General features: G+C 42.4%; 1 protein-coding gene across 5 annotated transcripts in view; it reads left to right on the plus strand.

Annotated features, from left to right (window-relative positions):
- Positions 1–1,018: 1,018 nt before the first annotated feature.
- TVP23A (trans-golgi network vesicle protein 23 homolog A) overlaps positions 1,019–18,220 on the plus strand; it is a 94,947-nt gene continuing 77,745 nt past the window's right edge. For 2 of the 5 annotated variants that reach the window (XR_014969507.1, XR_014969509.1), the window contains exons 1-4: positions 1,024–1,137; positions 1,220–1,299; positions 3,194–3,338; positions 16,808–16,897. Coding sequence is in view for 2 of the 5 variants with exons in the window: in XM_085628300.1 (XP_085484426.1) it covers positions 1,123–1,137; positions 1,220–1,299; positions 3,194–3,338; positions 16,808–16,897 (330 nt within the window). In the remaining 3 variants the exon portion in view is untranslated. Of the gene's footprint in view, positions 1,138–1,219; positions 1,300–3,193; positions 3,339–16,807; positions 16,898–18,220 lie in introns of all 5 variants that reach the window. The other 3 variants (XM_085628300.1, XM_085628301.1, XR_014969508.1) reach the window with 3 other exon arrangements.

The raw sequence follows: 18,220 nt of genomic DNA on the forward strand, positions 1-18,220 counted from the left end.
GCACTTATTTGTTCCCATTTAAAGCACTGGATAAGACTGCACACTGATCTAAACAGCAAGTGAATTAACCACTAGAGTTATCTTACCTCTATTTAACTCAAAACTTGCTGTGAGCACAAAGATCTCTGCAGCAAGTTCCTTACCCTTATTATATATTTTAAAATGCAGCCTGTTTGTGACCAAGTAAGCCAGAACAGATGTGTTATCATATTTGTCCTTGATGTCAATTTCTTTGGGGAGCAGATCTTAAAAACATAGATGTACAAGTGGACTGTGAGAATCCTCTCTTTTTTTGTAGTCCAAATTACATTAGATTGCAATTGTAAATTTTATTTATATCGCATTAAACAATGTCTATTTTTAAGGGATGGGGATATTAAGTGGTTTGCATAGTATAACAGGATGTTCAACCGACGCCGAGACCAGTTTCCCCAGTTCCAAAGTCCGCAGCTCTGTCCGTCAGGCTAAAACTCTTGCCTTTCCTACTGACACACGTAATGCCCAATGTATAGGATCCCGGTGTATTTTTTAAAATATATTTCAAAGCAACGGTGAAAGATACAATGCGAATCAATATTCGGGCTCGAATTTCAGTGCACCTGCTTCTGTCATCGCTAGCCAGAGAAGGCAGAAGCGCACTGCAGAACAACTATACTTCAATTTTCACAGCCATTGTGACATCTGTACAGTGAGCATCTTCCGTTACCTGAGCAACCGCCATCGTTAACGCCTCATTCTATCCCGGTTCACCTAATGGCCGGTCCCTGCATAGCCTATAACCAATAGTCGCCAATAGCATGCCTGCCTTAGATACCTGCACCTTTGCTTCGAGCTAATAATCTGTGAATTCATTGGTCTTCAGCGATTTACGCGCCAATCACGCCCCGGTCCCTCCGATGAAGCGCTAGATGCTGTTTGTTTGTCTTCTGGGTCTATTCGCCCCTCCGGCAATTTTAGACCAATGGGATTCAAGGAGTCACCCGGAGCTGCTTCCGGGAGGAGGAATCTATACCTGTACGTTTTGAAATAGAGGAAGGACTGATGCCTGTGCATTGAAAGAGTTTTTGCCAGTGTGCTAATCCTGTTATCAGCCCGGGAGAGGCGGGGAAAGATCTCCGTATAATGAAGCAGGTACAGGTGAGGAAATGTAGCATCTGCCTAGTTGGAAAGGGTCTGTCTAACCCAAGGGTGTCTCATGATCTCTCTGTCTTAAACGCAGACTCCAGTGGATGACACCGAAGACGTGTCGCTTGACTTCGGTAATGAAGAAGAGCTGGCTCTAAGGAAAGCGCGGATTAGGTATTTATTGTCGCGACACGCCTCTCCCAGTCTTGTTAAATCCAGTGGCGTAGCTTGGCCAGTGTGATCTGGGGAGTGGGAGCTTCAGCTTTCCCAACAATCGGGCTGGGACATCTTAATAAAACACATTATATGAAAAGCAGGACATTGGGGGGCGCTTAAGAGTCAGTGGGAAAAGGGGGGGGGGGGGGTGCGGATTGTTAGGGGTACTTTAAACGCAATATTTTTCTAACTAATCAATCACATTTTAAGGCCATTAAAATATATTTGAGTGTGTGTGTTTTTGTTTGTTCGGGCCCTTAAAAAGCCCAGGTGAAATCCGACAGATACTTTACATTATCCGACGGAAAGCACCCGTACCCAACTATTTACTACAGAATACATTTTTTGAGGAGGATGTAAACCCCCCATCCCCCTCTGCCACCCCCCCCCCTTCGCACCTGGTTACATCTTTATACGTACACCACCTTCTCATCCTCTTGACATTGATTGATCACCCCCTGATCATACTTAAATCACCAACTGAAGGAGCATGGAATAACAAGCGATCTGCCACATGCAATTAGCCGATCGGGGACTCCGTCACTGTAGGTCCTGTCCTGACTAGCTACGTACTATGACTGCTTCTTGCCACCTCACGTTGACAATCCGAAATGGGATGATAGTAATAAAGTCCACACCAGCAGATCTCCCCCCCCCCCCCCACCACCCTCCAGCCTTTGCCTGTTCAGGACCATAAACTTTAAACAAAATATCTCAGATTGAACAACCTAGTGGAATAACTGGCCAAGTGGACTGTGACCAGGGACACTGGAAGTATGCAGCAGAGGAGGTCCAAAAGCGGCTGAGTTGACTAAATTGCGCGTCAACAAAAGCAAATTATGCTACATAATGCACCAAATTTTGTAAAAGTATTGCTTTGTAATTTTTACACTTGCTAACTCTGTCCCGGCATAGGTTCCACCTCATTTGTGCCGGTTAAACATCCAAATATATCAATAAGCAACAGAAAGGTGACCAGTATATTTTTGCCATGGGCCTTCCAATGGCCTGTTTACTTACCAGTAATATTCATTACACTGAGTCCCAGTGTGTTATTGTGGTATTTACATTTGTAGATTCTCTGGACTGGATATTAATGAGATTCGCTGTTTATGTAATATTTCTGTTCTGTATAATGTCTTCGCCTATTTCTTTCATGCATTCACCCTTCACATATAAACCCCAAATTCTGCCCATGTGTTCCTTTGGTAGCCAAGATTCAAATTCATTTACCTCCTGGCAGTTCTCGCTTCGCTGTTTTTGGTGTGGGCTCCGTAATAAAGATGTTGTTGAAAATGTGAGGTTTTTATTACTACACCTAGTCTTCCTCGTCACAGTCCTAAGTTTCTCATCCCTCCTCCCACCATCTTGGTTTTGCACAGGGACTGCACTTCAAGTGTGCTAAACAGGAAATGTGAGTGCATTGAGGTGTCTTTATTTCCGGTGTAAGGGATGGGACTAGGGTTAGGCAACATATGGATGTTACTTTTTTTGCATTCTGTTTATCATTTACTAGGCTAGGAGAAAAAAAACTGTAGCCAGGGAAGGGCTCTCACTTGTATGATTAGGACGAGGGAGACTAGTACCCCAAGTATTGAAGATTAGCTGTAAGTAAGAGGGCCATGAATGGAGGCTAACCTGTAATGCAGCTTTAGTGTGTTGAGAACTGTTAAAACCATCAAGCAATTGTGTTGCGTTAATTCCTTAACATTACAGGCAAACAAACCGGGACAGGAAATCCCTTAAACTTGGTTAATGTTATTTAAATTTGAGTGTTACTGAAATAATGAGTTTTGTATTTATCTGTTAACATACGCTTCTGTTGCAACTTTTATGTGTTTTGTTTTCTCAGGCACCCGTTGGCTACCTTTTTCCACCTGTTTTTCCGAGTCAGCGCTATTGTTACATACTTGTGCTGTGACTGGTTCAGCAAAAGCTTTGTTGCCTGTTTTGTCACCATTCTTCTTCTTCTGTCCCTTGACTTTTGGTCTGTCAAGGTAAGACTATGTTCTTAGAAGTTAGTTAAGTTTGTTCTTGAACTACTTAAGCTTTCATTTCATAAAAGTCTTAAGTTTATTTTACAAATTGTTTACAAAAATGCAGTACTACAAATTTTTAGAGGTCACTTTCACAGCAGTGCTAGCGGGCGGTTTTGCAAAATACATTTTACTAAGTAGAGCAATATCATAAAGGGCCGAAGGAATTATTCTCAATGCTGATGGGTTTGTTTCTACCTAGAATGGTACTTATCGAGTGCTTAATACAGCCAACACCTAAATTATGTCAAACATCCTAATTACTTTTAACCACTGCACTATTTGTCTGAGTTGTTTAATGTAGACAGACTTGCATGCCAACAAGGAGTGCTACATCTTGGTACCTCTTGTTCTAAGAAATGTTGCCTATAGGTAGGATTTATTTAGTAAAATAAATGCAGTGCCCCATAGTTTTTTGTGTGAGCCAGCCACCGGCTTTGCTAAATAGGCTACATAGTTTTGACTTCTTCATCTTCATCATCTCCATCTCCATCTCCTTCTTCTCCATCTTCTTCTCCTTCTCCATCTTCTTCTCCTTCTCCATCTTCTTCTCCATCTCCATCTTCTTCTCCATCTCCATCTTCTTCTCCATCTCCATCTTCATCTTCATCTTCTCCATCTTCATCTCCTTCTCCTCCATCTTCATCTCCTTCTTCTCCATCTTCATCTCCTTCTTCTCCATCTTCTTCTTCTCCATCTTCTTCTTCTCCATCTTCTTCTTTTTCTCCATCTTCTTCTTTTTCTCCATCTTCTTCTTTTTCTCCATCTTCTTCTTTTTCTCCATCTTCTTCTTCTTCTCCATCTTCTTCATCTCCATCTCCATCTTCTTCTTCTTCTCCATCTTCTTCTTCTCCATCTTACACTTCCTACCTCTTTATCTAAATCCTGCAACTTCTTTTCGTCTGTGCTTTCTCGCCCTGCCACTCTTTTCCCTTCTTTCTCTTCCTCCTTTCTTCTCACTTTTCTGCCTTTCTCTCTCTTGTTCTGCGTCTAAGCCTGATGATGAAAAATAATCTCCAGAACCCCAAAATAAGTGCTGTGCCCACCACGTGCAATGGTTGCACAAATTGGGAGTCGTTCTGTTGTTACCGTACCACTAGACTGTCTAAATAGACTAGTGGTCCTTCTCGACAGACTTAAAATAGAAATAATAAAAAGGTGCTGATCATAATCATTGAGTGAAAAGTTAGGTATCATCCCAATTTAGTATTTTTCCAATGATCTTTAGAAAACAGATTTGCCGCCTAAACATCGAATTATCTAGGTTTCCTTTCCAGAATAAAAAGCAACACAAATGTACTACAATATTTTGAATTTAGTTTCCAAGACGTCTTCGTAACACATGTACACCAATGCCCTGCTCACCCAAGTTAAAATGGATACCAAGTGCCTAATTGCCGTGCTTAAGGAAGCAGAAAGATAAACATTGAACAAATGTGACAAAGGAGGAACCTGCAAACCTGAGATACATAGTCATGGATTATCTGCTGGTGGATTAAGAAGGCATGAGGTGGAATCGAAGCCTGTGATGCGTTGATATTTGGCACATTAACATGTAACAGCACCAGGTTGCGGGCTTCTCAGCAACATTTTGATCCTCTGTATTTATTCTTTTACAAATTGAGCACTGCATAACACTTTCTTTAGGTCTGACTATAGACGGATGTAGCCTTGTATCAGAATTCTTGTAATCATTAAAAAAAGCAGAATAGAAAGAAGTACTTTGGATCCGCCCCTATGTTGATTTTACTGTTTACGGCAGATCACCATTTGATTGAATGGCAGGCAGTTAATTTGCCTAGATAGTAGTGCTTTCTTTCCAGTGCATGGATGGTGAAGTGCTCATACACTGCAATGGAGATGGCAAGCTCCATTCAGCCAATGCTTTGAAGTGTCACATACATCTTAGGTCAAGACAAGGTACAGCATACATAGTGTCGACAATCATTGGGAAGAAACAAAGCGTTGCACAAGTAGGTCCTGGTCACAGTGAGTCACTAGCCATGGCAGTTCACCATGCACTAAGGACCAACTACGCACTTGTCAAGTTATCTAAAAGTCTTATATCCACTGTGACTGTAAAATATGATGTAAACACTTTTCAAAGAAGCCCACACTCGTGGATTCATGTACAGATGTATATTTTTTTATAATGAGAGCCACGGAGCAGCACCCTGGCATTTACAATCCGCCTCCTACTGCCACCTACAGAGCCCCCTCCATATTCTACATACAGAAGATGTAAAATGGAATAACGCTAATCTCCGAATAGATTTTCCTTTTGTGGACACCAACCATTAAGGTGATGGCAGTTTGCATGAATTAACACGTTAAAGCCAGAACGTGGCTAAAATGTGGATTCTTCTTAGTTAATTAAACTACTTCCCATCCACCAATCAAAACAATGGAAAAGCTAAATAAACCCTGTGTTTTGTTTACTCCCCTCCCCCGCTTTTGCTGAACTGGTTCCGTGTGTGGAATGGAATATCTGATGTTTGTCGATTGTACTAGTCATTCAAGCTTCCATTCTGCGAGCGATTTCTATTCTAAAAGTAAAAACAGCCCAACATTCTATTCTCAGTGGGAAAGGGAGATGACCTAAAAATCTTGTTAAAACATATGGCTGTTATTTAGCCTGAAAATATTTCGAACCATGTATTATTCAATGTGCGCAACTTCTGAAATGTCTTTATAAAATGCAGCTGCAGCCGTCCTAGTGCATATCTAGTTTGTTCAGTCTCTTTCTCCCAAGGAAGACAAACATTAAAAACTACCTCCTAGCTCTTATGTTTTATCACAATGAAAGACAAGGACATTTCCTCCTCACAGCTTGGTATTTGAATCGAATGTTGTAGTTTTATTAAAGTATTTTTGGAAGTGTGGCTGTGTGGGTCCTACATGGGTGCGGAGTATCAGATGACTTTGTGCTGTGATCAGTTGGTTGAGATTATCAATAAAAACCTAAACAAACTCTCATAAAATGTTAACCGATCTCTCACACTTACCCTGCTACATTTCAAATAGCAAATTAACCAAGAAGGAAGCCATAAAACTACCAACATACAATTTATTACAATGCTTTTGACGCCCTTCTAAATAGTTGTTGATTCGCTGTTCTTATTTTTATTAGAAGTGACTTGGAACATAAAGAGATCAGTTTTTATTAGTTGGGATCAGAAAAGGGTACTGCGTTTACCCGAGGTTATCTCTAGCTTGGATGTGCACAGATCATGCCCTGAGAGTGTACAGATAGGGTGTCTGGCCATTAAGTAACTACTGTACTTGAAATGTCTATATTAATGCCTCTACAAGCCACCTAGAGGTTGGTATCTCTGGGGTGCATTGCTTCCAGTAACAGCTTTGTGTTTTCTGGCAAAGAACATGCTTTCGTATCCCAAGGCCTTTGACTGCAACGTGACTAAAGTAATCTTTTTGGGTGAGCAGTCAAAAAAAAAAAAAAAAAAAGTCAAAGCATTCCTTAAAACTAGTTCTCAATCGTTTCTAGGCAGAATATTCTCACGTGCCACCCATACCATGCCCCTAGTTCCAGTCCCATAGCATACCGCCATTGTTCCTCTCATTCCCTCTGTAGTGCTGACTTTTTTTTGGAGTTTATTCAGAGGGTGCTTTCCTGGTGGCTCAGATCCAGGTATGTAGTCTCACAGACTGGCTATGCGTATCTTGACACCCAGACATGTCAGTGTTGCACATCCATCATATCTACCGATGGGCCGGCACTGTGATCTGTTAAATACGGTATGTTTATTAGAGATATCGAATGAAGCAGAAACTTTATTGTTCGATTTTAATTAAAATCTTTACAATAAAAAACACTCTTAAGAATGTTATAAAAGGAGAATCGGTAATACTTTGATGGTGCAAATGTATATAAAGCCAGAGGTCCCAGATTTGAGTTTTCCTAATGGCATGCATTTTCTGTAAACAGTATGTGCCAAGAGGCATGGAATAACTGTTAGAGATATCTTGGAAAATAAAATCTCAATTTTCATGATCAGAAAAGTTTGGTATCCACTGTTGTTGCACTATAATCAACATATTTGGATTGACCCCTTAAATTGCTGGAACCGTCTGCTCCTCTTTGGAGCTAGGAAACTTGCGCCTTCACATTGGGTGAACTAAAAGGCTCAAGGATCACCGTTATCAAGACCTAGTTGATAGCATCCTACCTTAGGCACCCTGCAGGAGAAACATCTCGGAACATTTAATTATAAGTGTAAAACGATAGAAGATAAACAGGGAAAATCGCTCCCCACCTGCTATACGTAAGGAATTTGGTTGCATAAGCAATATTTTATCACCTTTTGTGGGCTCCTCTATAAGTACCTGAACAGTGCCTGTAGCCGCACCTCCGAATGAAAATTCAAAATGAGTCTCTTAGGTGCCATTATATCTTATGATGCATGTGATCTTGACCAGAGGTACTATTGCCCCCAGAATGCTTCAAACATCTTCTTGTCTTTGGGTTGTGTCAAAGGTAATTTCTTTGTTTCCAGCTTTTTGAACGTTTTCAGAGTTTTTTACGCTCTTACAGAAAAGATGTGGCAGAAGCCTCATAGAGGTCATTTCCTCTGCCTTGAGCTAATTTCATATATAATTTCAGTCATGGCAGACCACGCAGAGTTAAACAGGAAGAGCTTTCACACAAACAGGCAATCTCCCCATGGGATGCAGGTAGAAGGCCTGATCTACACAACTATAGATTGTTTGCCACCAATCATGGCATTGCTTGGCAGTAGGAATGGTAATCCCCCATAATAAAAGTTCCACCACTTTGGGTGCACCTCTGCTGCCCAACAGACTCTGGAACTCTTTTGGTCAACAGGAAGAAATGTGAAACACATGACAGGACTCGGAACATCATTCTACTGCCAAGCAGACCAAATTCTTTGATCAGAATAATGTATCGAAGAGCAGTATGGCACCAAGCAGGCCCTCTTAAATGCTGTGCTCGGGCTGTTCACAAAACTTTTGGCACTACTGTGGACCCCATGGCTTACTACTTTTGTGGCAAGATTTGCAAAGGAGTCCATACCCCCAAAGTCGGTTCAGGAATTTGGATAAGGGTAGTTGCTATTTCAAATATAATTTTCGGAGAGAGACCCGAGGGGCCGATGGAACTTTTATTAAGTCCTAATATATTTGTGTTAGAAAACTAGCAGAAGTACAGGTTTTTATTCCAGACTGAATGCTGAATGGAAACTTTTGTTTAATAACATGATTCATGCCCCACAACTCAGAGTAGATTGCACCTAAAACATGTAGATGGAGGTTCGAGATTTGCTTTCTACAGTCCCTCGATTACAGCTTGCTCCCAAGGAACTGTGCAACTTTTCTTTTCCATTTTCTGCTGTTTGCTGCTGGCGAGAAAGGGGAAGCAAGAGAAGAAGAGTTTAGCAATCAATAAGTAGTATCGCATACTCGCTGGATAATGGAATGAGGAGCAGGATGGCATTTGGCGACCACAACCATGCTGGATGTTTTCAATCTGAAAAGTATGTCCCGTACGTGGGGAAACTCTAAAGGAGGCTTTTTCGAAGCTGAGCTAAGATACACCCACCGGTGCAGACCACAGATTCTTGAAGCCTAGAAGGACTACATGTTTTAACATACCCCACAGAAGGAATGCCTGCAGGGAGAAGCCTTGTTTTAAGGAGGGGCATCCAGATATCTATCATCATGAAAGACTACCTCCAACCACTCGGCCTTGAAAACTAGCCCAAAACCCCCACCAGCCATGAAAATTATCCCCAAACCCACCCCAGCCCACAAAACGACCCTGACCCCCGACCCGCCCACAAAACTACTCCTGAACCCCCGCCCACAAAACTACGCGACCCAGCCCACAAAACTATCCTGACCCCCCCCCCCCCCAGCCCACAAAATAACCCCAGCCCCCCCAAAAAACCTGCACAGCCCCACTTACCTTCCCGTGGATCTCTTCCTGCAAGGTCTTCTAGCTTCTGTCGCCAGCAGCTAGATTTCGCATTGCCTTAAACATGCATATGCGTGGTTAAGGCAACGTGGTTTAGCTTGCTGAGTCGGAACACTTGTGATTAAGACCACGCTGTTCTGACTGTTTCTCATTTTCAAGCATTGGAACCATCCTTCCATATTTTGTCAGATAAGTGTAATTTTATGCAAGTAAGCAATCTTAGTGCTATGCAAGAAAATAAAGAAGGTAAATTCACTGTGCCACTGGATTCAAGCTATCCTGGCTGTTGAGGAATGAAACCCTGTAACCATTCCTAGGATGCTTGTTTCCGGTCCAGGGAGGACCTGGCTTGGCAGTTCGGGCAGGACTGTTCCCATGAAGCGCAGGGTCAAGACTGATTTGCATATGGCCAGGTCTAAACTGGAGTGGCATGGTGAGCAAAAGAATGATGGATTTAACCCAGATCTCTTGACTGGGGGTGAATGTTTTGATTTGTTCTGCTTTCCGTCCATGAATTGTGTGTGTCTTGATGCCCCAACAGGGGGCATGGACTGAAATTAAAGTGATTTAGCACAGATAAGATGAGAACATTTGGAAGACTACCAGTGGCACAAAAACAGACACATGCAACATTTGCTTACTAAGGTTCTACCTTTCTGATCTGGAAGGATACCTGCAGCAAGGCCATAGGAAAGTAACCACACTAATCACTCAGAGAAAATCCCCAATTCCTGTAGAAAAACCTCAGAATTGCCACAATAATGCCAACATGCCTTACTAGACTGCTTATGGTTCCAGGATCCTATGTATTTACACATGCATTGAAAGGATTGAAGGACACACCCAAGACACATTAAACACCCCCAAGACACATTAAACACCCCCAAACGACCCCAAGGGAACCTATTACTGATGCACCTTCCAGCCTTCAAAATATACTGGGTTTTTAGTCGTGATTATAAACATACTTTTGCACACATGCAGGCATAAACCAACATCCATCCAAACACATATATCTACTCGGAGACATAAATACACACATTCACATTGGGAAACATTCAACAAGGTACTTGCACACATGGGCAAGAAACACCGATCCAGTCAGATAACACACAGCTCACAAGTGGATAAATGGGTTCAAGTGTATGTGTCTGTGAATGGACCGCTCGGTGGGTATGGGCGGAAACATAGATGATCATGGTTGTGCCCATGGATTGTATATCCTGTATGTACATACAAGAGTTAGTGTACAGGTGAATGAATGGGAATTAGTGGATGGATGGAAGGGTGTTGGTTGGTTGATTGACAGATTAATGCATAGGTTGGTTCAATTGATATACAGCATGTGTTTGTGGATAGATTAATGCATGGATGTGAGGCTGGATGGATAGAATAAAAGGTTGTGTAGAGACTGATACATGAATGAATGGGGTGGGTGGACGGAGTGATGTGTGATTGTATGGATGGACTGATTCATGGTTGCATTTGTGCAAGTTAGATTGACATATGAAAGTGCATATGGAAGAATTAATAAGTGTGGCTGTATGGGCGGATGAATGGTTGTTGAAGGATGGATGCTGTTAGACTGATGAGGGCTTGAGAGTGGACGAAAGAGTTAGTGAGTGATTGGATAAACAGATGCATGGCCACTCTGAGCCTCAGAAGTCCCATACTCCAAGCTCCCCATCGGTCAATGTCTTTTATAGCATGACTACTCGCACGTAAGGGTCTCGAGGCGATGTACCATCTGTCCTGTCCGCAGATCTATGAGCTCAAGAATTAAATACTGCACTAAAAACTATCTGAATGTCAGATATGCAGTCAAGGGTTAGCATACGGCCTGGCAGCGAAGTCAGCACAGTGTTCCAGCTGGGATTTTCTCTTTTAGACCATCACCTTTTCACTGCTGATAATCTCCCATATTGGAGGCTCAAGGTCTATACCTTTGTTTAGTCATGTGGCCCTCTTAGAGCAGGCCATGCTGCATTTTCGGCAGCTGACGACGCTAATCTGTTGGCAAAATCTGATGGACTCTTAGGACCACCTGGTGGTGCTGCCAACTTTTATGATGGGGCTCTAGCATGGGCTTCTGTTGCTGTGACTGGGCCCGACTGAGCAACTGATGTCTACTGACCACTTCTTGCACAGCAGCAAGAGTAAGGCTGTTTAAGAGTGTGAGTGATCCCAGGCAGTTCAAGTGCATCTGGGGGTTTCTATCATACACACCCAGAATCAATACTTAGCACTTTTAAGATAGTGAGAGAAATACATTCGGATGAAAGTAACAGGGAAGCTCTTGGCGTAAATGAAGAACATTAGAATGGAAAAACACAAATAGTAGGGAGTGTTTGCAAGCGGCGATGATGAGGAATTGGGTGAAATAGGTGAGACGTGCCGGGAAGCAATAGGAAAGCCCTTCATCCACCTATCCCCACGCCTCTGACCTGCTGTCCACCTTGATGTAAGAAGCATGAAGGCATGCTGAGTCTGGGTCATAAGTGAGGGATTAAAGACTTGGTCGAAAAAGAAAGACTGCACCATACTTAACTTGTGAATATAGGAGCTATCGTCTATAAAATAAAACCAAATCCACGACTGTTGTGAGAAAACCTAATTTATTGAAGAGCAACAGCAATAACCCAATATCTTTGAAGCAAAATCCTGCATATCATGGTTTTCGTATCCCTCAATCAATGAGCAATTACTTGAAAAATAAGATTGCAGCCACCCTTAACACCAAGAGCTCCTCAAGACTTGGAAGGGTTTTGCTAGCCGTACCTCAGACCAGAGAATTCACAATGGTCCTTCATGCACATTTCATGTGTACCTAGCCTTTTTATGCATAAGGAGGCATCATAATTGGGACGGCTGAGTCACATTCATTGAGCCAAACAACAAAGTGATCGACAAAATGCTTGAAGTAATCTTGGCTACCACAGATCACTTGGGCCACTTCTCTGTCCATCATTTTTTGCCCACTGTGCCACTCTAGACAGAGAACAGCTATATGGGAATCAGTCTTGACCCTAAACCAACTGAAACAGCCCAGTCGCAAAGCTTGTTTGTTGCAAAAACCACATGCCAGTCACCAGCTAAAGAAGATTAGATGATAGCCGCGCCCCCCTCCCGCCAACACTGTCCTGAAGTTAATCATTCCTGACATCACTAATTGAAAGAGAATTATGCATTATGTCTATCCTTTCTCAAGTCATTACACAATGCAGGTCTGTGGACACTGGCCAATAATACCACAGCCTTCTTATGAACCTTTCCTCTAAATTATTACCAAGTCAAACTGGGGGAGCTTTTTCAGGAGTCCCAGGAAAATCAGGTTACTGGGCTCAGATTGTGTCAATCGGAGCAATTTACCACTCGTTTCCCGGGGATTCATCCTACTATTGTGTTGAACACTAAATACACCCCTTTACAACTTGACTATCAGGGTAGCGAAGTTGAGCAGGCTTACTTAGGGAAATGTTGTAGGGTTAGGAGGCTCAGAACATATAAAGTCAACAACGTAATGTCCAACTCTCGCTTGTTCTTTGAAAAAGAAGTATTTTACTCATAAGGCACACAACATAGTATTGTACATAATATCTCAGAAGCAGCAAATTGTCCTTGGTGGGCATAATACCTTTTCAAAGAATATTGAGGAAACCACATCCTAGCGTACTCTTTTTACAATATTGAATGATCAGTCACGGGGGGCCACCGTTGCAGGGGTTTCGTATCTGCAGTGTTTCTGGGTAATGCTGACCATGTTGAGGACTGGTGCATTCTAATATGCGTTTGGTATTGGTGGAGATCAACGCTCTCTACCCTGGATTGTCCTGTTTTTGCACTGTGCCTTCTGTTGCAGGACAGCGCGTCTTCATTTGGTTTGCACCACATGTTCCACCTAGTGCAAGACCTTTGCTCTGGCCCTGTTGTCTGGTGAACAGGCAATATCCATGGTGTTTGTGCTAGGTAGGCGGAGGAAGGGTCAGCACCACTCAAGGAAGATATATCAGAGTCACTGTGCTCGGGGCATAGGTTCCTCCTTGGGCCCAAATATAAAAGCATCATTGAGTCCTTGCTCTTAGAGTAAACCCCTCAGTGAATTTTGTTCTTCTCTGACACTCTTGGTTCTCTTATTTGTTTGTGAAACTGTTAATAGCAGTCCTATCTTTCTTAGTGCTCCCTGGCTTTTTGAAGCTCAGTTCTGCAAAGGAACTCACTGTACATGAATTAATCTGTACCTCGGTTAACGGGTAAACAGCTCCGCTCACATTGTGGGGGTCAGTCTAGGATCCCTTAGCCTCAACCATGCACAGCAGTGAAGTTCCTTCCCTGATGGGTGTCTTTGGCTCGTCCAGCCTTTGCTCCTTCACAGCCCTCTCCTTGTGTACAGTGTCTTCCTTGTGCAGGTGCACCTCCTCTGAGCAGTCTGTCATCTCTCTCCCCACACCAGTGTACTGTTAGCCTCTTGTGACAGTTTTAGTCAAAGAAGACCAAGAGAGTTGGTGGTAAATACTGCATTCCTGGACCCAGACACTTTCATGGTCTTCGCTAAGGTGGAAATCCCAGGTGCTGAATGAGAAATCGTGGCAGTTTGTCCCATCTTTATACTACAATTTTAGATGGTAGTTGTGTATTCCAACAATCAGCACTGAGGTTGGTTGTGAGGAGTTCTGCTCTTTGCGCGTATTCACTCTGAAAAGATATTTGCCGCAAGGCACTAACAGGAAAGTGGGGTACAGCTAGCGGTATCCAGCAGGAGGAACCCAAAACAAGGGTACAGAAACCAGAGGGTATGGCCCACGTATCTACCTGTAAATCTGGTTTATCGAGGGAGGGAGTAATCTTTCCAGTGACTAGTGTGCCAGGAAAGGACAGGTAAAAACTTCCAAGCTCTAAAAGGGCCTCTTATCCTTTACACTGACTCTTCATAAACCAGCACTGGAATGACCTGGAGGTGCCCTGCGATTCACAAATACTGCCTGGGCCTTCCCTAACCCTCTACGGTACCACTCTTATACAAAATTGATTCCACCATGGCTATGGTGACCTGTATGAGGCACAATCCACACAGTTCCTCTGCACAGGCAAACATGTGACATCCATGCCCTACATTGATGGGCGGAGGACCCGGTTGTAGTGGACTGGCAGACAGATTTATAATTTTGGGAAAAGCCAGTAGACAAACCTCCATGGCAATGACAGTTGAAAAGGTCCTTCTTGCCAATATAAATGGTATTGCAGCTGGAAATGGACCACAGAGCCCTCATCGGATCTCAATCTGTGTCACAGGAATGCCTCCCATGAACATGCATCACTGTAGTGTGTTCTGAGGTGGGAGTAGTGTACATCTTGCTATGATGAACTTGAGGCATAGGCACACACTCACTAGTGTCATGTATGGGAGCTTTCTCCATCCCAACCCAAACTTTCTCACTTATCAATGAGTAATATTAGAAAATAATATCATTGATATTACAGGCCATAGGCTTCATATGGCCTATTTTACTTTACAGTAATATTTTTTTATTATCTATGGACTCCTATATTACATGTAATAATACATGTCGTCGAATATGTTTCAGGCTCATACTAAGATGCACATACTGCTATCCAGAAAAGTACATTGAACCTGTTAAACATAGAAAAGCTGCTTTAGATGAATGTCACGTAACTCAAACAATTCATTACAAAAAACAAATCACAGCTCAGGAGAGACATAGTAACATACTTTCATATTATCAATCTCTGCTATTTTAAGGTGCAAGCATACTTTGTCGGGTGATGTAAAAGAATAGACCCTTACCTAAATGTCTTACAATATTTTTATATTACAGGATACTTGTTAATTCATGCCCCCAATCTTTAAATCGGGGAGTTCAGCTACCACACCACAGGGGGAGTAATAGTAAGCCAAGCCCTAATCATTGCAAAAAAATAACACACTTGATTCTGGCTTATTATTATCTGCTCAAGGATAATACAGCTCTTCAATCGGAGCCAGTTGTACCTCAGTGTGCTCCCAACAAACATTAAATTATGAACTAACAAACACATGAACCATGTCACTTTTACATCGAGGATGTTAAGCATCTCAATCATTGAAAAATGGTTCAGGATCTTTGGATTGCATTATATATTGCAAATCGTTCTATATGGTAATTTTAAAAAGCGGCCCTAACCTTCTTATGCATGTATCACAATAATTGAATAGTAGACTGTAAGGTTTTTGAATATCTGTATGAGAGATGTGTATACCATTCATCAATGATTCTCTCCAAATTGTGACGGATGGCAAATGTTAAATTGCATCCAGGCAAAACCTCAAGAGTCAGAAAATCTATACTAGAAGATCAATATAAAGAAATAGTAATATTGTTAGTAGGGAGCTGCTTAATAAGTGACAAAAGCCCTCAGTTATGACCTTAGTGATTGCTAAATTGGATATCCCAGTTGTAAATATGTGTGAATCCAGGAACCTTGCTTAACATTTTTTTTCCTACCAAAGTAGATCTAATAATTCCACATATATTGGAGGACAGCCTAGTGATGCATGTTATTAAAGTGTTGTACTCTCCAGATGGGTTATAATTAATTTATTATTTTAGTACTTTGAAAATCTAACCTCAAATGTTCTTGCTATAGTTCTAAAACCACCCTTGACATAGTTGTGGTGTTTTCTGCATATAGAGGTTCCTCATGCCTCTAAGTGCTAGACAAGTGTACGCTAAGGGCTTCATTTTGATGTCGGTTTGGAGGCTTTCCGGATGACCTCTTCGGTTTCACTTTCGACCCCCGTATTACAATGACGGAGGTTGGGAGTGAAACCGGCCAGTCATTCTGGCTGTCTGCAGTCGCAATCGGCACATAATCCCTTAAGGACGGTGTTTCCGCTGCCAGGATTAAGATGTCTGTTTCCCACAGGCTTTTCATGTCGGACTTTCTGACATGAAAAGCCTGTTGAAAAGCGACTTTGGGGGCCCCTACCAGGGCCTCCCTTCTTCCTGAGGCCTCCGGTTGGGGGCCGAGGGGGCACCTATGGTGCCCCCTGTAAATCCCTGCATCGTGTGGCAGGCACTGTGAGGTGCCTGTCATACCGTGCAGGGAGTTACACAAACTCCCCATTTCTCTATGGGAGCCTAGCTCCCATAAAGTGGGAGTTTGCGCCGCACCATGTGCGATCGCATTGTAATTTGGTGGTCTGAACCGCCGATCTACGGTTGGTCGATTCCAACACCAAAACAGTGTTGACATCGTAATAAGGCCCTAAGTCTCAAATCATACCTTCAGGCGACACGAAAGTTAACCATTTTTCCACACATTATGCATCTTTCCAGCATAAGAATTAGTCTGACAAATTGTCATCTCAATTGGAGTTTGAAAATATTTTATATAGGCTTCTATCAAACGTCCTATAAATACACTAACATTGATGTCATTTACTCCACTGAAATTCTGACTGAAACACTTTTCTCTTTAGAACATCACTGGAAGACTCCTGGTCGGTTTACGCTGGTGGAACCAGATTGACGAGGATGGAAAAAGCCATTGGGTATTTGAAGCTAAAAAGGTACTTGTAATGAGCTGTTTAATGGCGTTTGTGTACTTGGAGGCCACCAAACATTCTGTTCCAACATTACCAACTTTACAGCTACTGGGTTTAATTTTGAGCATTTCATGCAGGGGTCCTGATTTGTTAATCAAAACTTGTGTAATTGTGCTTTCCCTGTACCTCAGTAGGGAGAAATTGTCTGTTAGTGCACATTTCAGAGTTACAAAAACAATATTTTTGCATGAGGGGTTCCCTCGGCCCCCCCCCACACACATTTTAATTTTTTTTAATGTTATTGAGTTTAGGCCTGAGAAAAGCAGCAACACCCGAGTAGTACACCATCATTAGGATAATTAATTTCCAGGAATCAATATCTCTTACAATCTTAGGCAAATTGACCCAACCACTTCCCCCAAACCCGCCCATGTTTGTGCAGGCAGCCCCTGGCCTTGTAGACCACATGCTCTTGTTGTGCACGCCAATCCACACCTCGCCTCTATCTCAATATGGTTGGGGGAGTAGGGAACATCCATTGAGCAGCAGTGTCTCGTTTCGCAACTAGGAGGGCCGTACCCAGAAATGACCTTTCAGCCCTTGCTCCCCCAGAGGGTTTCACTTTTGATCGGAGCAAAGAGATTACGAGCAAATGGTATACGGACAACTAGATAACGTTCGGTAGATGTTAAAACATTACAAGCGTTAAGGTAAGTTTCTAGCATGAACATTTTGTATTTAAATACATTAATAATAAACACAATTTTCCATTTAAAGTATCTGATTTTATACTTCATTAAAACCACCCACAAACGCTATATCTGCATACAGTTGCTACATAAAGGTGAGTGGGACATGATGGGGGGTTACTATTAATTTAGTTTGAGAGGGAGAGCAGCAGAATGATTTTGTGCTCCCCAAAGAAGGAAACCAGGCTTTAAAGCACTTAATTTGGTATACCTTGTACATAGCCATCCATGCAGAGAGTAGCATTGCTATTGGAGGTTTTTACAATCATCCTGCTAGGGATTTTGGAGCTTCATGTTGTGAGCCAGAAAGAAGTGTTCAAAGTGTTCTGCAGTTGCTGGGGGAAAATGGACCCGGCTTGCAGATTTTCAAAACACACAAAAGGCATTGTCCTTTACAATACCAATATCTCAAAAGTCTCGCAAATGCAAGACCTATTGCATTGCAAATACTTGTTTGTTAAAGGAGGCAGAGTAGCAATTTGACTGGTTCAGGATGAATAGTGGAGGTGCAGGCAATCTGCAGTATTTAGAGGGATAGGGTTATTCAGGTAATGTTGAGTTAGACAGGTGATAGCATGAGAGAGTTCTGAAGAAGGTT

This window comes from Triturus cristatus, chromosome 10 (genome assembly GCF_964204655.1).
Source record: "Triturus cristatus chromosome 10, aTriCri1.1, whole genome shotgun sequence".
Taxonomy (NCBI): Eukaryota; Metazoa; Chordata; class Amphibia; order Caudata; family Salamandridae; genus Triturus; species Triturus cristatus.